This window comes from Alligator sinensis, unplaced genomic scaffold (assembly GCF_000455745.1).
Source record: "Alligator sinensis unplaced genomic scaffold, ASM45574v1 scaffold210_2, whole genome shotgun sequence".
NCBI lineage: Eukaryota > Metazoa > Chordata > Crocodylia > Alligatoridae > Alligator > Alligator sinensis.
The window spans coordinates 3,467,925-3,490,873 of record NW_005841946.1 but is presented as its reverse complement, the minus strand read 5'-3'; the positions used below and the strand labels follow the sequence as shown (position 1 = coordinate 3,490,873).

At 40.5% G+C, this 22,949-nt stretch overlaps 2 protein-coding genes across 6 annotated transcripts in view; one reads left to right on the top strand and one right to left on the bottom strand.

Annotated features, from left to right (window-relative positions):
• The first annotated feature begins 1,396 nt into the window (after positions 1–1,396).
• Positions 1,397–14,641, top strand: LCTL (lactase like). 4 transcript variants are annotated; one of them, XM_006020096.3, is made up of 13 exons: positions 1,397–1,559; positions 2,275–2,435; positions 6,533–6,620; positions 7,139–7,245; positions 7,591–7,719; positions 7,821–7,916; positions 8,637–8,691; positions 8,782–8,943; positions 9,477–9,751; positions 10,118–10,244; positions 10,793–10,992; positions 11,837–11,900; positions 14,492–14,641. In XM_006020096.3, exons 1-13 carry the CDS (start codon positions 1,436–1,438, stop codon positions 14,605–14,607), a joined length of 1,704 nt encoding a protein of 567 aa, XP_006020158.1. In that variant the 5' UTR covers positions 1,397–1,435; the 3' UTR covers positions 14,608–14,641. The 4 variants fall into 4 exon arrangements, with proteins under 4 accessions (XP_006020158.1, XP_006020157.1, XP_025055366.1 ...); XM_006020095.3 differs by having other exon boundaries at positions 7,136–7,245; XM_025199581.1 differs by lacking the exon at positions 7,591–7,719 and having other exon boundaries at positions 7,136–7,245.
• Positions 14,574–22,949, bottom strand: part of ZWILCH (zwilch kinetochore protein) — a 25,814-nt gene continuing 17,438 nt past the window's right edge. The window contains exons 13-18 of one of the 2 annotated variants that reach the window (XM_014518251.2): positions 22,383–22,411; positions 21,210–21,346; positions 19,359–19,454; positions 19,144–19,262; positions 17,031–17,153; positions 14,574–14,709 (exon numbers count right to left, since the gene is read on the bottom strand). In XM_014518251.2, coding sequence (XP_014373737.1) covers positions 17,062–17,153; positions 19,144–19,262; positions 19,359–19,454; positions 21,210–21,346; positions 22,383–22,411 — 473 coding nt within the window. In that variant the 3' untranslated portion in view covers positions 14,574–14,709; positions 17,031–17,061. Of the gene's footprint in view, positions 14,710–16,669; positions 17,154–19,143; positions 19,263–19,358; positions 19,455–21,209; positions 21,347–22,382; positions 22,412–22,949 lie in introns of those variants that run through there. The other variant, XM_025199583.1, reaches the window with a different exon arrangement.

The window sequence follows — 22,949 nt, the reverse complement described above, 5'->3', positions numbered from 1 at the left end:
GCAGATTGCAAGGGGCTTACTTCAAAGTCCACTGGAGTCCGTGGAAACACTCACCTATTATACTGTGAATCAAGCTCTGGGCTTTACATACAGGAGATATCAGAGAACACTGTGCAAACCATCCCTGAACACAACTTTTTCCAGTCCTATAATTAGCTAAGACACAACAGATTTTAAAGGACTAGCCCCTCTCGAACAGAGGACCTACCTTATGTCTTCCAATTCTTCACCACTTACTACTCCTTGAATTGGAGTTGTGCAAAAGGTATCCACAGGCAGAGGTTTCATAGAGGCACCTGGGCTTTCTGTATGCTGCAAAAGAGGTCTCCAGGCTGGCTTTATACAAGCTGTTACAGAGAACATGCAACAACATGTCATCTATGGCAGCACTGAACCAATGTGGAGAAGCTCCTCCAGCCCATAACAACAACCTCCATCAACATACATCTCAGCTGCTTTGTAAAACATGCCTGTCCTGGTCCTGCAATGGCCATATGGTTACCCTTGCCCATTTTAAACATTCATGATGTCAAGAAAACAAAAGCACTATCTCCCTAATGGCTGTGTCCATGCTACATTGCACCTTTCAAAGGCAGCACTGTCTCAAGATGTAATTATATTGTTCATACCTAGACTTTATTATTACCTTCCTCAAATTCAAGAGAAAAACCCAAAACAAAACAAAAAACAACACAAAAAAAAAGACTTTCCTCAAACTTTCTGTTCCAGAATCATTCACCAGCTGGAGAGAGTTAGGCATGTAAAGGTGACCTTGTAGTGAATGTTAAACATTTGTGGGAAAAGAAGGTTCTAACAAGCTGGTTTGCAACCTTCGGTAAAATGAGCACAGTTTAGCACCCCAATGCATTGCCATGCTTCAGCAGACAAGAACCCTGAGCAGCTGGAAATAACTTCAGAATATAAATGCTAGGAGTTTAAATCAATGTTGCCCTGTGTTGAAAGGGACATACATCAGCACAAGAGCTGTAATTAGTAAAACTGCAACAATTATAAATCTAATTGCCTTTTCAGCTCTGATTAAATTTGTTTCCCATCCATCAGGGACCATGCTAACGGCCGAATCACTTTCACTTTACAAGATTTGTATTAGACACCGCAAGGGGAGTTTCAAATCCAAACCAAAACCACTTCAACAGAAAAACTTTTTTTTTAGGATAGTAAAAACTATAGCATAGTACTAAAGGACATATAACAGACATTCATAAAAGGCAAATTAAATCTTTCCCTTACAATGTCTTCATTTAAGGAGAGTCGTTCCTGGTAAGCAATGCCACGTGCTGTATCACTGGGTGAACCCAGACAACATAGCTCATCGTTCCAATGTTTCTGACAGAAGTAAAGCTCAGCAATTGTTCTCCTGTTTTATCAGGTGGGGGTTTGAAGCAGAGAACGCTTTGCAGTGCAGAAACTAGTGATGAAGACAAATGTTTTGAGAGTGTGGTATGTGCCTGTGTTGGTGCTGTGTCTGAATGCAGCTGAGGATTTCCAATGGACAAAGAATAACCCGGGCTCCTTCTATTATGGCACTTTCCCAGCTGGTACTTTTCATCTCTAGCTGTTTGTGGTTTTATAGTATTTTTGTCTCATTGATGTTTTTGTACAAGAAACTTGGTAAAAGATTGTCGTTTGGAAGGAAAACATAGGCACAGCGTCAAGCCTTGCAGGGGAGAGGGAGAAGGCAGATGGGAAACTCCAGGGTCACCATAGCCTCTTGCAGAATATACATTCATGCATTCCATTGCTCTTTGCCATAGGAGTGCACTTGGGTGTAGATATTCATGCTGCAGCAAAATGGTACATACTGATTTGAGTGTTTCACCCCCAGGGTTGCCCCTGCTGTATGGGATCAGGCAAGGGGCAGGGGTAGGGTGCTCCAGAACCTGGAACTCATCACTTCTGATAAATCATTTACAACAAATTTAGAAACATGGGGCTACACCTTAAAATACCCCTCTCGTACTCACCCAGCTCAGCTAGGTGTATCTGAATGTCACAAAAGGAGGGTGGCTTTTTGCATGCTCTAAACCACATTTTATTTCCTGTTTAATATTGTCTTTTGAAAAAACTGCCTCATCTGTCAGAAATACATACAAATAATTAAAATGTTCTTCTTTTAAAATGTTCCAGACTGAATAAAAAGCTTGTATCTTAAAGTGCTTTGTGGATATTAATTAATTACCTACTGGAGAAAGGCACTGAACGACCAGCTGTCTCCACTTTGTCATTGGTGTGTTTGTTTATTGCTACCTATAGGTTTTTTATGGGGTGCCGGCAGTTCTGCCTACCAAACTGAAGGGGCTTGGGAGGAGGATGGAAAAGGACCAAGCATCTGGGATGTTTTTACTCATAAAAAGGGAAAAGTGTACAAAAATGACACAGCAGATTCAGCATGTGAAAGCTACTACAGAGTGAAGGTATGATTAAAAAAGAAGAAATTCTGTTTCTATATTATGGGTATCCAGCAATCATTAGTAACAGTTTTTATTATGCAGTTCCAATTAGCAGCAAAATGAAAGTTGTATCATTCTGATGCTCTTGACATTTGTAGTTAAGACTATAACCCGGCCTGTGAAGCCATGAACTGGTGTTTGCAACTACAGCCAGGTGAAATTTTAGGCCAAATTTTTGTTCTGCAAAAAAATGCAGCTCTAGCAATACTTAAATAGTTCACAGTTTTATCTCCATTTTCCTGAATTGTTAATGCCAAAAGGAAACCCCAACTTGTTTAAAAAGTTGAAATGTTTAGCTTCAATATATAAACTTGTTGGATTCAAAGCGACTTTATTTTGAACTCACACTTCAACAAACAATGAGTGAGCTGAGGCACCTTCCTGTTGTTGTCAACAAGGTTTATCTGGGATGGTGAGGGAAGAGGTAGGATTTCAAACATGTCCTCACTGGGCGCTTGTACACATGACAAGGGGTTAGTCCCCTAAATTGAAATGGTGGGTTGTTAATTGTGAGGATTAAAAACCCTCCATTTCAATCTAGGGGCTTCCGTCACTGTTACAGTGAGGGGCCTGATCCCCTGGGTGGCCCCGGGGGGTGCTGCCACCGCAGAGGGAAGGACCAGGACCCCTGCAGCTCAGGGGCCCTGCCAGCAGCTTGCCCCCCAGCTTCAGGAGAAGCGGGCAGACTCCATGAAAAAAAAAAATCAGGCCTCTCGCTGCTTCTGCCTTCAGCCTGCTTTCCCACAGCCGGGAGGCGAGCTGTCAGATTAAAGGCTGGAACATTACAAGTAGCTATGCTGCAAATTAAACTAGGTGGGGATGTGGTTTAGTTTGCAACGTAAGAAACTCATTTAAATCGCACCCCCCCATACATGTAATATGTGACACAAACCACAAAAACGGGCAATTCTTTGTCACATATACAAATGCCCACTGTGTCCTCTCAGCTCTCGCTAAGGAGCACTACGCTGTCAGCTCCCTGCTTGGAATCCCACCCCAAAGCACAGAACTGTACTATACCGGGAGGTCAGGCCTCTGGATTCTGTTCCAGGGGCAGGTGCCTAAAAGCTAAACCCTACGAGGCATCAAAGCCTTTTAGGGACTCTAACAGTAAATGAATTGCCCAGTGCAATCTGTGGCAAAGCAGGGAGTGGAATCCAGATCCAGCCTCACCACAGAACCATCTTTTGGTTCTCTCGCTCATTTTCTGAGAGAGGGTATAGCGTATAAACATCACCGGTAACAGCGTTCACTTTTCTTCTTACCCAATGTAATATTTAATCTCCTGTTTATAATTACATGAAATAATAATTCCCAAAGTGGTATTTTTTGCTGAGTCTGCAACAATCCCTCTTTAATATTTACCCATTCCTGAATATTTATGCAGTCTGGCACCTTATAAACCAACTTGTTCAGAGGACCATGAGCTTTCATAATCTACAGCCTACTTTGTCAGATGCTATGAATGAACTAATGCACATTACATTACATTGTGCTATATGTTGTAATGCCATTCCTAGTAATATATGCTCGCCCAGTATTCAGTCCTGATCTTTAAAGAAAGACTTTTTGTAGCAGTTAGACATTCATCCAGTGTTGCAGCTGGCACAACTTTTGAGGCAGCTTTACAAAATTAGTTTTCACCTGCCCAGCTACACACTCCACACACGGTGTTTTGTATAAAACACAAACCTCTCCACCCATTTTTCTTAGACACTTTGTATTGCATTGTTTCACACAGCCACAAGATTCAGTTTACTTTTTTCTATGAAACATCTGGGCATGTGTGCACTAGAATCATGGAGGATATTGATGCTGGATTTTACTGTGGATCTAAATAACTGAAATGGTAAACATGTACCAGGTAAATTACTTTTTTGCCGTTGGCTGGAGCTTTGCTTTTGTATAGGAAGATTAGTCAAGACTAGCAGAAAAAAGGCATGTTAGGCCTTTGTGCTTTTTTGTAAACTTTTGATTTTTCTTTAGCTTTGTTCTGAGAAAAGTGTCTCTAAATAGCAGTTCCACTCAAGAGACAGGGCTTAGCAAGCAGGTTTCTTGACTGATAGGCAGTTTATTTTACCATGAATTTTCCTTACCAGTCAGGGATGTGCTGGAGGTATATGCAGTTAAACTTGCTGCCAGCTATCAGATGATAAGGGAGTATTTTTGATCCAGGTGAGATGAAGGGAGATGCAGTCAGTTGCTAACAAAAAAACTATGAAAAAACATATTAAAATTAAAACTAACTTATTCTGAAGTAAGAGTAGGTCATTTTATTGATAGCTAATGGGAAGTTAAAAATAACAGTAAAGAACCTTACTGGCAGGAAAAAGGGAATTTATAAAGGATCAAAGTGTTAGAAAATAGCATTATAGTTAAAAATCTGATCACAACTTTGGAAAGCAGTAATAGTAGTAAATTAACTGTTCATATGCAGGATGTTTTAGATTGTATACCAGACACAGTTAAACTGCTTTCCATCTTATATTTTAAAAATATTTGTCTCAGTATAGTCCCATGCTAGTTGGTAATTCCAGCTATTTATAACAGGGGTGCCAAAGATATGGCCTAGCCCGTTGAACCACATTAACCGGCTGCTATTGGCATTTTTCTAAAACGTCATGCAGAGACTGGATTAAATCTAAAAGAGCAAAATAGTAAAATGAGAATTTTTAAATAAGACCATTATGTAGTTTTCCAGTGGTTTTTAAATAACATAAATACAATAACAGACATTCAAATGATTACATTAATTGTCACTGTGGGAAGGAAATTACAAATTTCTGTCTCCTAGATCTGAGTGGGAAGGCTTCAGAATATGGCACTACTAAAAATGTAGATTCCAAACTAATAACATTTTGTGCACATAACTGGGATGACTGGGTGGTGTATTTAAAGCTGATCTTATATAAAATCCCTATATTGAAGAGTGTTGGCACAAATCTGAGTATCTACTAGGTTATTCTGTAGTCTGGCAAAGAGCTACTACTTTGGTGCCAAATTTTCAGTCCAATTTTGCAGACTCACTCCTGACTACATCCACAGAAATGGGAGTGCTCAGGCCCCCATACATACATATGCAAATCAAGCCTCATTGTATGTGCAAGTAGCTGTTTGTCCTACTTTTGTAGGATCAGTATGCAAAAGTAGATGTACTCAAGCATATACCATGGATTGAACATTTAGGTAGTTCTCAGTGATCACAATTTCAAACATATGAAACCTGCCACCACATCCCAAACTGCAGCTGAATCATATGAACATACTAGCCCAGGCAGAAGGATGTTAATTAAGTTTATTTCCTCTTATTCACAGCCCTTGCTACTCTTTTAAAAAGGAGAGTCAGTCAAACATTTTGAAGACTAATGTCAACTACACTTCGTGAGAGACCTTGTGCTCTCACAGCTTGCCTTTTCCTCTGCTTGATTCCTCAGTGAATCTTGAATTGAACATCACCACATTCAAAGTTTCCAAGGCAACAGAATAAGAGAAAACACGCAAGTTTAGCTTCTTTACTGAGCCTGGTGGAGGATGTTTTAATAGGAGTACAAACGAGCATCACCATTTCAAAGGAAAAACAGTCTTACAACAAGAGTGAATATGACCCAAAGTCATTTATATGATACATTCTTAATGTATTTTAAAACATACCAAAATATATACTAAGCAAAGTATATAGCTTCTGTTGAGAAAATGCACAATGCTTGATGCTTCAGTGAGCAAAGAAACACTTCCAACACTTTGAAATACACTGGCCTTGCTCAGTTTATATTCTGGCAATGTTTTAAGATACATAATGAACATATACAAAGAGCTTTGGGCTAAATTCACTGTTGTTGCAAGAATGCAAAAATCTGTTGCACTTAATACTGGTGCGTCAAAGGAAATACAGAAAGTGACTGCCCCAAAAACAATGTGCTCTGCCAATCTTCTCTTTGTTTAAGTTTTCTCCATTCTGAAGTCTTTTCTTACCACTGATTTCATTTGCAGTCTAATGAGACTGAAGAGTTACTCTTTTGGGATTACCAAAAGTTATTTCAAGTGGATTTGCTTTTTTGCAGGATGACATTCAGTTACTGAAGGATTTGAAAGTCCATTACTATCTGCTCTCCATGTCATGGCCTCGCATTCTGCCTACTGGCATCAAAAGTAAGCATAGCCATTTAACTAGAAACCTAGAAGTAAGGATGACAAACTATTTTCCTCCAGTTAAGAGTGTCATAGACATGACATTGTATATGTTACACATTACTGTTAAGTATTTTTCTGCTTGCATGGGTTCTCATAGTGCCATCTATTATATCACAGCAAAGGTCCACTTTGAGCCTACCAGCCCATTGAGCTAGTGGAAGGGTGTCAAAGATATGGCCTAGCCCGTTGAACCACATTATCTGGCTGCCAGTGCTGGCTTCCGTGCGGGACCAGTCTGGGACCCCTCACATGCCAAATTCGGTGCTCACACTGCAGGAGGGATAGGGAGCTCCATGTGTCCCCTGCATGCTAGATTTGGCACCCGCTCCAGCCAGCCCTGGACCAGCATTACATGCAGTGTTTCCCTCTAGTTTATATATTAAGTTCTACAAAATAATTTTCAAAAATATTTTCCAAACAAGCTCTACCACAACAAAAAACTCAGACAAGCTCTTCAATATGTGTTTTCACAGCAGAAGAAGTAAATGAAATGGGAATACAATTCTATAATGATACAATTAATAGTCTTCTGGAGAACAACATTATCCCTTTTGTGAGCCTCTACCACTGGGATCTTCCACAGGTCTATGAATATTTACATTTTTCATGTTTAATCCAATATTTCCAGTAAGAAATGTGTGTGTATAAATAAGAAATGGTTGGAATACTAAAACAAACCAATTTTAAACATTCCAGTATACTTTCAAATGTATGCAGAACTGGTTTGTTATCTGTTGCATTTTCATCTTCATCCTGAGATAGTGAACTCTGCCTCATTCACACTACTTATTAGGTGAATTAAATCTTTGCAGCGCATGTCATTGTCCAGTGTATAAAGTTATATACCAAATAAACTTTATCAACAAATAATGGTATATTGTATTTTAAAGAATATACATGTTAAGCCTTATAATTATTATTTATTCAGGCACTCCAAGAGAAGTATGGGGGCTGGCAGAATGCAAGCCTAATAAATTACTTTAATGATTATGCAAATCTGTGCTTTGAGACTTTTGGTGATCGTGTGAAATACTGGATCACTTTTAGTAACCCTTGGGTAAGTTACAGATATCATCTTTCCCACTGTTTTGAGTGATGTACATTTTTGTTTCCCAAATTTTTGGAATTACCCTATAGTTAAAATTATTTTTGCTATAGGCCGTCGCTGAAGAGGGCTATGAGACAGGAAAACACGCACCAGGACTGAAGCTCAGTGGAACTGGGGCATATAAAGCAGCTCATCACATAATTAAAGTAAAACTAGAAAATGTTTCCTCATTTATTATTTAATATTTTATGTCTGAATTAAGCAGGGCATGTGCATGCAGTCATCTCTCCCCTTCCCTCCCCAGGAAAACGTCTGCTAAAAAAGTATGAATTTCTGAATAGCATATTTAAAAGCATCCAGTAATTAAATCTAAACTATAAACTACTAGCATTGAAAACAATAAATAAAGACATTGTAGTGGCTGCATTATATAGCACTCTTCTGCAACATTTGAGATTTTTTTAAATTATTATTTTAGATATGGCAAAATTGATCCAAAAAGGCCATATTAAGGCAGCTTCTAAAATTAAATAGGTGAAATCCTACCCTATAAAAGTGAATGGGAATTTTACAACTGACTTTAGTTACACCAGGATTTCACTAGAATGAGAGGCTTTTCCAGAATTTAGTTGTGATTCAGACACATGCACAGACTCCTTGAACTGGAGTGTGTCACCCTCACAAAGCTGTCAAGAGGTTTGTGAAGAATTTTTGTACTGGTGCTGTAGACTTTCTACAGAAAAGCTTCCATAAGGAAGAGAAAAAAAAGTTTTGAAAATCCTAATAATGTAATAAATTCTCAAACAGGCGTTGGTGTGACAAGTTTCCCCTCGGTTCTTCATTGGTTTTTGGTACTGATTTCTGTATAGTATGCTAGTGTGCGTGTGCGTGTGTGATATAACACGTGTGTGTTCTTTTACTTACAGACTCATGCAAAGGTCTGGCATTCTTATGATAAGACATGGCGCAGGGAGCAGCAAGGTAATAAGCATGCATGAAATTATGTCTCTATTTGTAGCAAGGATTTAAAAGATTATGCCCAACTGCAGAACTGTCACTTTTTACTTTAAGGGATGGTTGGAATTTCCTTAACTAGTGCCTGGGGTGAACCTATGGATCTAAGTAACCAAGATGACATAGATGCTGCTGAGAGATACGTTCAGTTTTATTTGGGATGGTTTGCAAATCCTATTTACAGAGGAGACTATCCAGAAGTTATGAAAGAGTATATAGGTAAGACATACTGACTATTTAATAGCTTGAATACTGTTGCAATTTATTATGGAAAAAATTAGTCAAAGTTGATTATATGATTTTGGGGTATATTTAATTAAAAAAATTGTAAGGATCCAATAGTACTTGCTCTTCAAAGTATGATTATTCCTATTAATCAAATAGGAAAACAGAAGAAAGTAGGGAAGTGATGTGCCCAAGGAAAGCAGCAAAATACCTGACTCCTTGTCCTGTGCTTTATAGACTGGGTTTTTCAAAGGAGACAGTGAATTTCAGGTACCCAACTCAGAATTTCTGAGGCTCCTTTGAAAATCCTGGCTTAAATGACTATCTTCTCAGTCTTAGTTTACTTCATGTAACTAGAAAAGAGGCAGATCCTTGTGTTAGAAAAGAAAGCAGTCATCCAAGATCAGTATTTCAAGCTAGGAAAGTTTAGTTGTGTTGGTGGTGGGGTAAAGAAAAGAACAATTCAGTTGCATGGAAGACACTGTTACCATCATTTAACAGCTCTCCTTTTTAAAATTATTTGATAGGTAGAAAGAGTGCCCAACAAGGCTTGGGCTTGACAAGATTACCAATCTTCTCAGCACAAGAGAAAAGCTATATTAAAGGCACATCAGATTTCCTGGGAATAGGTCACTTTACTACTCGCTACATTACTCGGAAGAATTATCCCTCCCTGCAAGGTCCCAGTTACTACACCGATCGTGATTTGCAGGAACTGGTAGACCCAAAGTGGCCAAACCCAGGATCCAAATGGTTATACTCTGTGCCTTGGGGATTTAGAAGGTTACTCAACTTTGCTAAGGTAATTTTAGACTAAGCCTTCTTTAAAAGAAATTAATTCTGTTTTAGACAAGCGTATAAAATGTTTTTTCATGGTCAACCGCGAAAATCCAAGACCTCCAGCATTTTTACCAGACTATAGGAGCCTTGTTCCTTGCCATGTACCTACCTTTGGAAAGGGCCATAATGTTAATTGGTATCTGTATGCAATGCTGTAATAAGAAGTGTTAATTTTCAATGTGTGACTACACTGTTCTTTAAAAGTAACTGTGCTGAATATGTAAAATTAGAAGCAGTTTGCTAGAAATGTAGTGTTTTAGAAAAATAAAATTAAGTCTGGTTGTATGAAGTACAACTTTCCAATGTCAATGTGTATCTGTGTTTGCAGACACACTATGGGAACCCTCTGATTTATGTGACAGAGAATGGGGTTTCTGAAAAGATATACTGCATTCAACTATGTGATGAATGGAGAATGGAATATCTGAAAGGGTATATTAATGAGATGCTGAAAGGTGAGCTTTAAATAATAGCCTAAAGCACAATTAAACTTGCTTTCTAACATTTTCATATTCTAAACGTTTACTCCTCTGAAGTACATTGTGTTTAATATTGTAACAGCTTATCAGCTTCCATGCCGCTGCCATCACCACCCTTACCGTGTTCCATGTCAGAGCCACAGTCCTGACATAAAATACGTTGGGCAGCAGTTCCAGCTCCAGCATGGGGCATGCGGTGCACACCAATAGTCAGAGCCACCACAGCTGCTGCAGCCACCCCATGCTCTGCACTGGAGCTCTGGACTGGATCCAGCCCACAACCAGCCCCCTCTGCATTCAGCCCAGGGCAGGAAGTGAGTTTTAACACCCCTGATCTAGACTAAGGATAACATTATCCAAATTGCCTAAGTCCCATTAACTTTCAGTTAGACTTAAGACCTTTAAAAATTTTATCCTGCCACTTTTTCCATCCTTTTTTTGGTATAAAACGAGCATGATTGATTAGTACCATGTTTGTTAAACAGCACTGCAAATTTAACAAAACATTTTAAATCTATTTTCAGCGATAAATGATGGAGTTAATGTTAATGGGTATACTGCCTGGTCTCTACTGGATAAATTTGAATGGAATAAAGGTTTCTCTGAGAGATTTGGATTCTACCATGTTGATTTTCAAAATAAGAACAAACATCGACACCCAAAGGCATCTGTTCAGTACTACAAGAAAATCATAAGTGCAAATGGGTTTCCAAATCTAAGACAGGTAAGGTTAATCATTAACTCAGTTTATTTTTAATTTATGGTCAAAACCTACACTGAGTCTGATATCAGATCAGTTACATTACCTTTGATCCCCCTCATTGCAGACCACACCTCAGGAACAGCAGCCAGGGACTTTTAAATTTCTAATCAGATAAGAATTCACACCCCTCCCTTCCCCTCTGTACTAAATCGCATGTCCAAGTCCCTTCCCCTATCTGCTGTGCCACTATCTCTGGCTGACCTGCAGGATGGGGTGTCCCAGAGCCCTCTCTACTTCTGTCGCAGGACCCACCTGCTGCCACTTCTGCCCCCTCCAGCAGGGCCAAGGAGAGGCTGCATGGGGAGCCAGATTTGATTGGAGACACTGGCAGCGGCAACAGATTCCCCTCCCTGCTCCTGGGCTGGCAGGCAATACCCAGGGAGATTAAAAGAGAATAAACCCCCTCTGGATCCACCCCTGATTCTTAGATTACAATAGTGTACCTATGTATTTAATTCAGGAATGTGTCAACCTCGTATAAATGAAAGCTAATCTTGGATTACTGCTCCTTTACTATGGCTGTCTGGTATGATTAAGAGGTTTGCAGATGAAACAAATGCCCTCCCCGCCTTCCCCAGCCTTTGGTGATCACAAAACCCAAAATATAAATTTTCCTGTGTTAAATGGTCTTTTAATCTTTACAAACAAAGTTTTGTTTTAAATATACAATACACTCTGATTGGCAACATAAAAAAATGAAAAATCCTGAAATGTAACAGGCTAAAGCTCAGATGCAGTTGTTGCTGTAAAACTAAATATATTTAAAGCTGAATCACCATTATTAATATGATGTCAATTTTGTTAGGTGGAAAGTTGGTATTACAAGGCCTTGGAGACTTGTTCTACCACAAACCAACTAGTTTCTGAAGGTAATTATATTTATTCTGCTTTACTCATTTGCATATTTTGTGAATTTAGAGGCCAAGCATTTCCATGACTATTACTATGTCAAAACTGGGCCCTAAAAAAACCTCTTCAGAAGACACAATTATTTGATAGTTACTATAAGCTTTAGGGTCAAACAAAACTGCCTCTATTTGCTGCCAACAGTTGAAATTGATAAGAGATCCTCATTTTTGTTGGTTTTGTTTTTTAAGAATTAGAGTGAAATCTCTGTCGAAGTCCTAGCTATTCACAACTACAGGTTTCCCTCACTTTATGCAGTACCTGCGCTCCTGGAAAACTGCGCATAACTCAAATTCGCAAAAAGGGAACCCAGTTTATAGGTTAACAAATAGGGATACATGGTTAACAAATAGTTCCCATGGCAGGGAGGGAGAGAATGGGTCTGGGGTTGGAGCTAGGGAAGGGGTGGGGGACGGGCGCCGCACAGCCCAGTGGCTGCAGGCAGGTCGGGTGGGCAGCTCCCAGGACTGCAGCAGGGAGCAAAGTGGAGGGAACTGTCAGTGTATGCAGGGTGCAAGATGTGGGGGGGACACGCCTCTTGCTGCTACACACACCCTGAGAGAGTTGGGGACTGGGGGGCTGCACCAGGCATGTGCCCACAGGTCTGTATGCAGGACGAGGCAGGCTGCTGCAGGCTGGGGCCAGCTGTGGCACCAGGCTCTTGCCAGCGGGGGCTGGGCCGTGCTGCTCTCGGGGCAGGCAGCAGTGGTGCTGGGCAAGGGCCGTAGCCCCCCCCCAGCCTCCCCTCCCTGCGCCACCCTGCCCACCCCAAGCCCCTGACCCCTGCTGGGAAAAGCCGGGTGCTGCTGCTGGCCCCAGCCTACAACGGCAGTCTGCCCTTGTCCCGCACACAGATCTGGGGAGACACCCCCCCCGGGAAAAGCCCGCTGCAGCCCGCCATGGTGCACATAGCAACAAGAGCCGCACCTCCTCCATCCCGCACCCCACACCCACTGACAGTTCCGTCTGCTTTGCCCCCTGCTGCAGCTGCCCCAGGAGCTGCCGATGCCACCTGCGTGTAGCCACTGGGTTGCACCGTGCCCCTTCCCCTACAGATTTTACCTCACATATAACCAATTTACCTTGCATGTAATGAATGGTGTGCAAAAACGGTAATCGCATAAGAGCGAATTCGTGTATACAGAACCCTGCATAAAGCGAGGGAAACCTGTAATATTAGGGATATAGTGAGAAGTGGATTGCTTGCCCTTTTAAAAAAATAAAGGGTGAATTCAAAACAAACAAAGCCAGGACAGTTACGAAGCAGGAAAATAAAGCAAAAAAATCTAGCTTCTACATAATGAACCACACAAATGGAGAGTAGGACTTCACAGTTCAGGTGGACTGAAGTTCCTGAAGGGGTAACAAAGGCATTTGACAATTCCTGAAATTGAAGCAATATGTTTAAAATAGATTTTTTTTAAGGAAGGGTAGGATGATAGGTAAAGTCTGCCCATGTTGTAAGGTAGGATTAAGCCAAGAGTGTTGAACACATCTGACCCTGTAGGTTGAATGAATGGTGCAGGGCTGGTTCAAATGCTGCATTTGACCCATGGGCCTACCCCACATGCCTGATTCAGCAGAAACACCAGTTACTTTAGGACACAGCACCCACCCCAGCTGGTCTGGGATCAGCATTGTATGCAACATGTCTTGGACTGGCTGGTACAGGTGCTACGTGCACTGTGGATCCCAGAGCAGCTGAAACGTGTGCCATGTGCAGTGCAGTCTGGCTAGGGAAGGCGTCACATGGATCATGGACTAACCAAAACAGGCACCATGTACAGCATTTGTCCTGGGCTCTGTGTGCAGGGCTGGTCCAGCCCAAAAACTCAAACCCAGGGGCAGCGCTGGAGGCCAGATGGCAGGGCTCTACAGGCCATCTTTGACACCCCACCAGTAAACTATGAACAGTCCAAATTAGGTAAGTGCATCTTGCAAAGCATCCATGAATGGAAGTCATATATGCAGCCCCCTGTGAAATAATACATTAGTCAGAAGCGTACTACTTATTCAACTCCAAGGGCTCCTATTATTTTGTATCCTGTATGCACTGCAAAACAAATTGTAGACTCACCCCCACATAAAAGTTGGCTTAGAACAGCTATATAATTTATACTTTGCAGGCAGAATACAGTCCTCAAAGGGTTGGGGTGCTTCCCAAAGTCCTGCCTTTGACAATTTTCTCCCCTCCTAAAAATTAGAGGAACAGCATAATATGTTGCTAATATACTAAGCTAATTCATCGTATGCACAAACAACTTTTGTGTCCTCTGAGCGCTAAAAATGAGAAGAACCTGGCATGGACTTGTTTCAGATTATCAAAATGTATAAAACATCTTAGTATTAGAATTTTTTAAAATTGGTATGCTAATGCCAATGTAACACAGCTATCAGTTGGTAACAAAACATATTAGCTTTATACAAAACTATGTCCAAAAAGCAGATTCAAGACTGTTTAATTCTGCTAAAAATAAAAATGAACAAAATACTTTAAAAATGATTCTGTTAAAACAAACTTTTATCTGGTATTGTTTCTTTTCTCAAATTTCAGATCCTTTGACTACTCACATGGAAATGGTGACTGAGATTGTTGTGCCTATAGCTTTCACACTCTGTATACTTATCAGTGCCGTTTTACTAGTAATCCTCCTTCGGAAGTGCAACTAAAATTACAAGTTTACACACACTTCATTTTGCATAAGTAATAAAATGCCATGGTAGTCTTGCATAGTTTTAAAGGGTTTCCACAGATGCCTTCTTTTCATAATGCTGTAATGACAAAGAAATATGGCTTTTGTATACATATTGATGCTTCTATATTTTATTCACTTTCATCCCCCAGACATAATTTAGAAATGTTATCAAAACCAATGCATCTGTTTCAGTATTTTTTAATCAAAATTCAATTAGAGATTTTATCTTGAACGTTTTGCAAAACATTACACGTGTTCTTCACTAGGAAAACAGTTGGCCAAGATGAAATTTATTCAAACCTTTCCAGATTTCAAGGGTAGGCAGACTGAAAACAGAACTTTTGAACAATCTGTTCATCAATACACTTTTTAATTATCATGTAAGTGCTGTTTTAAAAAAATGAGGACATGGAATATTTACAGAATATAATTAAAAAAATTAACAATGGTTTAAACATTAACTAAGTCATCTTTGCATCCTTACAAGTAAGGCATGTTTTATTACCCAAATTTTTATACTTTGTGAAAAAAATTAGATATTAAATGACTCATCAAAAGCCAAATATGGACTTGTATTCAAAGCCAGGACTAGGAATCCTGATCTCCAATCTAGTGCTCAAACCACCAGGACCTTCTTCATGATATATCTTCTCTTCAGAATCACTAAATCACTAAATTCAGTCCTGCTGTAAGCAGGGACAGCTTGATAGGAGGCACCTGCATACAAAGAACTGTTATTGCTTCCAGCATATGGTGAGTAACCTGCCATTGGCAAATCTGAAATCATTCCTGCCAAAAATGATATCAAGCTTCATATTCAACTTTCCCTAAGATTCCTTTAGTAAACCACCACAGGTGTGCATGTCAAATTCTAAGGACAGTTGTGTGTTAAAAATAGGCATATTTAGTGCATCCTATATTCAAGCAGGGTGGATAAAAGAGAGGACTTAAAAGACCCAGATTTAAACTGGAACTTTTAAATTAAAATATTAACTTTGTTTAAAAATTATATTTGAATGTATAAACAATCTATATTACATATAAGCATACTATGTTCTTTTGATAGCTTAATATTTCATTAATTCATGGAGTCTTCTTGAGCTTTAATTATTTTTATATAATATATTTTTGCCTGATTATATTACTCATTTTTTAAGATCGAACTATGTATACATGTGCTACAATCTTATTTTCATGACAAGGGAGTGAAAGCTGGTCTTTATTTTTTCTTAAATGTTAGTAAAACTCGTCTCCAGTTATTCAATAAACATATACTTAGGGATGTGAAAGGTTAAACGATTAATTGATAAGTGTAGTGATAACTGGTTAGCTTATGGGTTATCTTTTAGCCTGGATGGGTACAGTCTAGGTAAGGGGAGGGGGAGGAATGCCTGCTGTACCCCAGCAGAAATCAGAGGGCAGTAGGGCAGGCAGAAGGGAGAGGGGGAGGAGTCAGGAAGAGAAGGGGAGAGGGGCAAAGGGGACTAGTACCCATAGCCTTAGTGGAAAACAGGGAGCAGCTTAATGACTCACCAATTAAGCAATTATCTGCTGGTTCTCAGGTGGTCCCTCCCTCCCAGTGCAAGGCTTCACACAGTGTTGTCTGGCTGGGCTTGCCTCCTCCCCACCCTCCCCCAGTCAAAGGGTTTGGGGAGTGGGGAGCAGCTCCCAGCAGCAGCTGTGTCAGAACTGTTATTTAATCAATGAATTGTTTAACTGATATCATTAGGAGGAGGTTAAACAAATATTTTTAAATGATATTTACAACCCTAGTTACACTATATAATTACTTAAATGTATGTTCTCTGGTTAGCATAGAGTAGTATCATATGTAATGTAGAGGCTATATTTAAACACAATTTAAATCAATCCACCTCATATTTAAGAAATGTTGAATTTGGAGTGGATGACAAAAGCAACTCAAAAATATAAAAGCAGTGTCAGGAAAAAAACCAAAGTATTTTAATGTAGGTTATATAAGTAGTGAAAGAATAACTCTCCAAATAGGTCTGCTGATAGTTCTATCATGTGCCACTAGAGAAGATGTGATAATATTGTCTGATCTGGGTCTGTTGCATTGCTCCAAATTTGAATCTTTGCTCTGTTGTGTTCTTAAGCAATGAAACAAAAATTTTAAAACATGTATAGAAGGAAGAACATTATTCAAATAAAAGTTTTTAAAAAATGTATAAAGCACAAGATAGCAACAGTTGCTTTTAAAGGAATTATACTGTATGTTTATTTTAAACAAATAGTTGTATATTATACAATAAACAAATGGTACATGTCCTGTAGAACTGCAGCTGTATATGTTGCATCTTAAATACACTACCACAAATAAATACCAAATGAATGGGAGGCAGATAAGCTGAAATTCTTCCATTTACTTCCACATACTTTATAAGCATGTTTGTTCAGCAGCATTCTTTCATGTGAAATGCACGTGACTGGACTTAGCTATTGCAATAAAATGCACTCTTTCTTCACTGCTTCCATTAATTGTTGTATCACAAAGAAAGCCTGCAGTAAAAAAAGAAATTAAATGAAAACATGGCAGTCTAAAAACAACAGATCATAGGGAAAGTTTGACAAAACTTCAAGAACGTCTTACAAACACGAAGTTCCACTAAAGTTGATAGGCAATGAAAATTTATTTTGTAATAAAAGAAACAATACCTTCAGGGATTATCAAACATACAGCCCATGGGCTAGATCTGGCCCAGGGAACCTCGTGATCTGAAAGGTGGGTCTTGGACCCGGCACTCCATGTGCTGTTCACAGCACAGGGGGCTGGTCCGGACTGTGAGCTGTATGCGTGCTTACAGTGGGCCAATCCTGTGCACAGGCTAGTCCAAACTGGGCTGTGCCAGAGCCAGCATGCAAAGCTGTCTGGCAGGGTGCCCCAGGCACTGAGTACCCCACGTTGGCCCCATGCAGTGCGAACAGTGCCCCCAGCACTGGGTCCAATTCATGCTACACATACACCACACGCCAGCGCTGCTCTGGGGCTTGTGCTGCCTGCAGGGCACAAACTGGACCTCAGCGCACGAGCGCTGCACACGGAACAGGGGGCCAACACACATGGCTATCCATGTGGCTCCAGCACACATGGATAGCCTGGCACCTGATCCTGACGGGCCCTGGAACCAGCTCTCAGGGCTGTCTAGTGCGGCGCCACATGCAGCATGTGCTTTCAGCTGACCCCCTAGCTGCTTGTGGTACTTGCAGTGCCAGGTCCGAATCATGCGTTACTTGCAGCACAAGCCCCAGAGCAGGGCCACCATATGCCAACTGTGGCAATGGAGATTGCACTGCACGTGGCACCCCACCAGACTGGCCCTGTCTACTGGTTCCAGTGCAGCTGGATCCAGCCTGCAGACTGGCCCAGAGACCCTCAACCAGTCTGCAGGGCCAGATGAGTTTGACTCCCTAGTGGCATTTAATCTTCTGGCTCCACAAGCTAGAGATGCATGCAAGGACAATCCACAGCCCGGATCCCAAATGTGGGATATTTATACAGCCCTGATCCAAGACTAGATCTGAATACCTGCTTGCCAGCGTGATCTTGTACATAGGGCCACAGCATCTGGGCCTATGGGACTCAGCACAGATCTGGAAATGTGGCAGCAAGGCAGCTGCAATTAAACACTGCCATGGGTCCCCTGCTGCCCAATTTCTGGACCCGTGGGGAGACTCATGGGCCAGATGACATGTTGTTGTGGGCCAGAGGTTGAGCATCACTACCTTATATCGATAAGAAGGCTTGCCACCATTGTCAGACTAACAAACAAAAGGCCAAATGACACATTTGGTCTGTACAGGAGAATGGGGTTTGAAAAATATTTCAGCATTTATGTAAAACAATCCTATTGAACAAGTTACTAAACAACCATTTAAATGAATTTTCCCTTCAGGTTTCAGTAGAATATTAAAAAATTATAGGTAGCTCTGAAAATTTTGTACCTCTGATGGATACAAGTAAGATATAAAGATTATTTTAACTGGAAGTCCACTTTCATCTGTTTACATTGTACATTCAGATGCACTTTGTTTCACTTTCACTGGGCATTTGTACACAAGCTTGCGCCACATCATCGCATGCATTTGTATAACTGGTGAAATGCACGTCAGCACTGAGAAAGTGGCAGCAGCGCGCTTTTGAACTAAAACACAAAGATGTTTTAGTTCAGAAGTGCACCACTGTCATTTTCTCAGCCCTGATACACATTTCACCATTTATACAAATGCATGCAGCACAGCACCAGGCACATCAGGTTGTGGGCGCCAGATCTGCAGCATGTCGGAGCAGACAAATGTATGTGTATAAATGCCCATTGTTTATATAAAAAGTTCATTTGTCCCTTCCTGAAGAGACTGATAAACAAGGAAAATACAGTATATCCTCCTTCAAGGGTGCTGTTTAAGAAACTTGATTTAAAAATACAAATTAAAATATTAAAAGTTGGCCGTGTCCCTTTAACCTTTTCCCATATAATAAATGGTGCCTTACCTAAGTTGTTTACAGTCATATGTTCAACTGGAGCGCTAGTGCTAAATTGCCATGTTGTTTTAATCTCCCTTTGTCCATGTCCACTACTTATTTCCACCCTCCATATCTGTGGGTACTCACTGCAGGAATCAAACAGCACAAAAATACAAATGAACAATTATGTACTCAGTCATGATCCAAAATTTCAGTATTGCAAGACCTGAGGTATGGCTTACTTTTGATAGAACTTATTGACTACTGCTGGCCTCACTGGAAGTTGGAATACGTGTTTCTCATCCAGAGGGTTTTCCTTGTAATATTTTATGCAGGACCTATAATAACAAGAATTAAATATTGTTTCATAGATTTATAGATTCTAGGGTCGGAAGGGACCTCAATGGGCCATCTAGTCCGATCCCCTGCCCCCAGCAGAAAAGAAAAGGGTCACCAAACCTGGGATCATGTCATCCCAGACAGATGCCTGTCCAGTCTCCTCTTGAAGACCCCCAAGGATGGGGCAAGCACCACCTCCCTTGGAAGCCCATTCCAGATCCTGGCAGCCCTGAACTTTCTTCTACTGTTCAGTCTAAACCTACTCTCCAGTAGCTTATGGCCATTGATCCTTGTTGTTCCAGGGGGTGCCCTGGTGAACAGATCATCGCCTACTTCATGTTGCTCTCCCCTTATGAATTTGTATGCTGTCACAAGGTCCCCTCTCAGCCTGTTCTTGGAGAGGCTGAAGAGGTTAAGGTCCCTTAGCCTTTCCTCGTAGGGCCTTCCCTGCAGGGCTCTAATCAGACAAGTGGTTCTTCTTTGGACACTCTCAAGGTTGTCTGCATCCCGCTTGAACTGTGGCGTCCAGAACTGGACACAGTACTCCAGCTGTGGCCTGACCGGTGCCGCATAAAGGGGGAGAATCACTTCCTTGGACCTGTCTGTGAAGCACCTCCAGATGCACGACAAGGTGCGATTGGCTCTGCCAACTACTTCGTCGCATTGACAACTCATGTTCATCCTGGAGTCAACAGTGACTCCAAGATCTCTTTCTGCCTCAGTGGTGCTGAGAAGGTCGCCCCCCATGGCAGGGGGTTGGACTTGATGATCTGCTCAGGTGCTTTCCGACACTACCAACTATGAAACTATGACAAGGTCAAACGGTCACAAACTCCTCCAAGACCATTTCAGGCTGCACATAAGGAAAAACTTTTTTACTGTCCGAGCCCCCAAGATCTGGAATAGACTTCTTCCAGAGATGGTGCAGGCATCTACTCTGGACTCCTTTAAAAAACATTTGGACATTTATCTTATTGGGATCCTTTGACCCCAGCTGACTTCCTGCCCCTGGGGCAGGGGACTAGACTCGATGATCTTCCGAGGTCTCTTCCAGCCCTAATGTCTATGAAATCTGTAATAAAACTTTACAAATTGTAATACAAAAAACACTTCATCCTCACAAATGTTCCCTCTATAGTGGTTTTGAAACTGAAGCTATGCTTCCATGCCATACACAGATGCAAGTTTCAAACAGTTGAAGGTAAACAGGATGCTAAGCAAATGGAGTTGTATTCTAGAATACTTCCATCGGTTAACAGCTGAGACCAAAGCAGACTAAAAACTTGCAACTTTTGGAGCCATAACCTGAAGCAGCTGTGAGAAGACATGCAGGGAGAAAAAAAATCAAACCTACAAGGAGAAAGTAAATTTTCAAAACCAAAAAGTATCTCTATTTCTTGTTCACTTGTTTTCACCGTTATTGTAAATGTATTTTCTAATGAGTACCCTGTTTTACATGTTCCATGATGAAAAAATGGCTAGAATCTCTGTCAGCTTAGAAACAAAAAGGAAAATAAGAATTTTAATGATTTCCTGAAATCCCTCACAAATGGGTAGGAAAAGACTGCAGGATATTAAAATCAGAGAGGAACATTAAATAGGAAGATCCAGCATTGTGGCTGCAGTGCTCATTTGCCACAACCATTTTCAATAAAATTAGATGCGTCAGCTTGCATTTTCATTATGTAAAGGGGGGGGGGGTTGAGAGAGAGAGAATCCATTTAAATGTAAAAAACTGAAAATGAAATACTAACTGTGTCAAAGGGAAGAGGTTCTCATGTTTAAATTGAAGAAAGACTGTACAGCTGACCAAGATTTCAAGCATATGGTGAAGTTTCTGAACACGATGAATTTGTTCCTGCAGACCTACTGATGAGGAAATGAAGTAGTCCTGGAGAGAAAAAGACATACTTCAGAACAAATGAACTAGCAATCTTTCTTCAAGGTCACTCTTGTGATCAGTTAGGCCAAAACTTTACTAGTTGGTGCCTAGTGCCCTGTACATAGGAGTATTACCAACTACATCATCTTTTAAGCTCAGATACATGTTGACATTTTATCCACACAGCAGCTTCAATTTTAAATGACAAAATTTCCATGGTTAAGAATGTGAATCTGAATGAATACATTAAAAAAAAAAAAAGAATTTTAGGCCTGTCATGTTTTGACAGTGCTCACTGCAAACGCATATCAAACACCAAGTCAGAGCACTACTAACTTCTGAAAAAAGACGGCAGTTAGCTGTGTTAGAAGTCATTTAGAAGGCATGGCAAGCTGGCACCTTAGAGACTAACTTGTTTGGAAAGACACGAGACCAGCTACTTTGTCAGATGCTACATTACATTGTAGACTGTCAGCTATAAAAACTTACGTCTCTCCAAACAGGTCAATCTCTAAGGTGCCACCTTCCCCTACCTTCTGGCTAACTTCTGAAAAGCATCAGACAACATCTTCAGGGGTACTGTAATGCACAAGCAGCTAATTCCTATCACCAGCATCAATCGTTTTGAAGCCTGCATCTCCACAGCTAAATTAAAAAAAAGTCTTCCCCATTACTGAAGAAAAATTAAGAGCCACAGCCACTCAGTTGAGAAGTGAATCCAAACTGGGAGACAAGTCCCTATATAAACCTGGGGATAGTTCTGTTATACTTTTCAAGTGATAGCAGCACTTAAGTTTATGACACTCAAGATTGACACACAAACTTTGATCTAAATTCTTTTTACTCTCCTCCCCACCACAGCTAAAGAAAAATAAGCAAGTCTTTATAGCTAAAATAGCTTTACAAGGTTAAGAGCTAGGTATCATTGCAGAATACATATTATGGTGCAGAAAAAAAGTTTTAGGAATTTGGAGAGAATAATTAACTTAAACAAGAATATGCCAAGAATGTTGCTTCCCAAATAAAAGATTTGCGAGTATCTCACCAGGTAGGTTGATGTTGCAAGTTCCTGGCCTGTAAAACAAATATAAATGCTTAAAAAATAAAAATAAAAAACCCATAAACAAAAATGTTATACTTCAGACAAATAGTTGCATGGGAAGCCACTGAGGGAGCACTCGAATCACCACACCTCTTTGTATTTTCTGCTCTATGTACTAAAAGAAACACTGACTGGAAGTATCTACCACAAAAAAGACCATGTTTGCCTCAGAAATTCAGAAGGGCAACAGAAGTGGGGTGTATCAGATGTCAGGACCAGTTAGGCCACCATAACTATTCAATGTTATCCATGTTTTAAGAACCACAGAAGTAGCAGCAGCAGAAAGAGAGGTAGGGGACTTAGGGAGAATGACTGCAGGCAACCTGGCAGTGTGGTAGAGATTTGGGAAAGAAAAGTGGGTTAATAGAGAAGTCCTGAGGAAAAATAAGAATAAGTGACAACAAATAAGGAAACCAAAAACACATAATGAAGAAACAAAGAAAGAACACGGGATGGAAAAGAAAATTGCAACTCTATTAAAGTAACTTTAAAGTAACCTTGCTGCCTGCA

Bases quoted from the DNA above. Each gene is read 5' to 3' on its own strand.
- LCTL (XM_006020095.3), top strand. From the start codon at position 1,436: ATGAAGACAAATGTTTTGAGAGTGTGGTATGTGCCTGTGTTGGTGCTG. The intron at 7,246-7,590 runs GTCTATGAATAT...TTATTTATTCAG, and splicing joins ACCACTGGGATCTTCCACAG to GCACTCCAAGAGAAGTATGG. The intron at 7,720-7,820 runs GTAAGTTACAGA...TTTTTGCTATAG, and splicing joins TCACTTTTAGTAACCCTTGG to GCCGTCGCTGAAGAGGGCTA.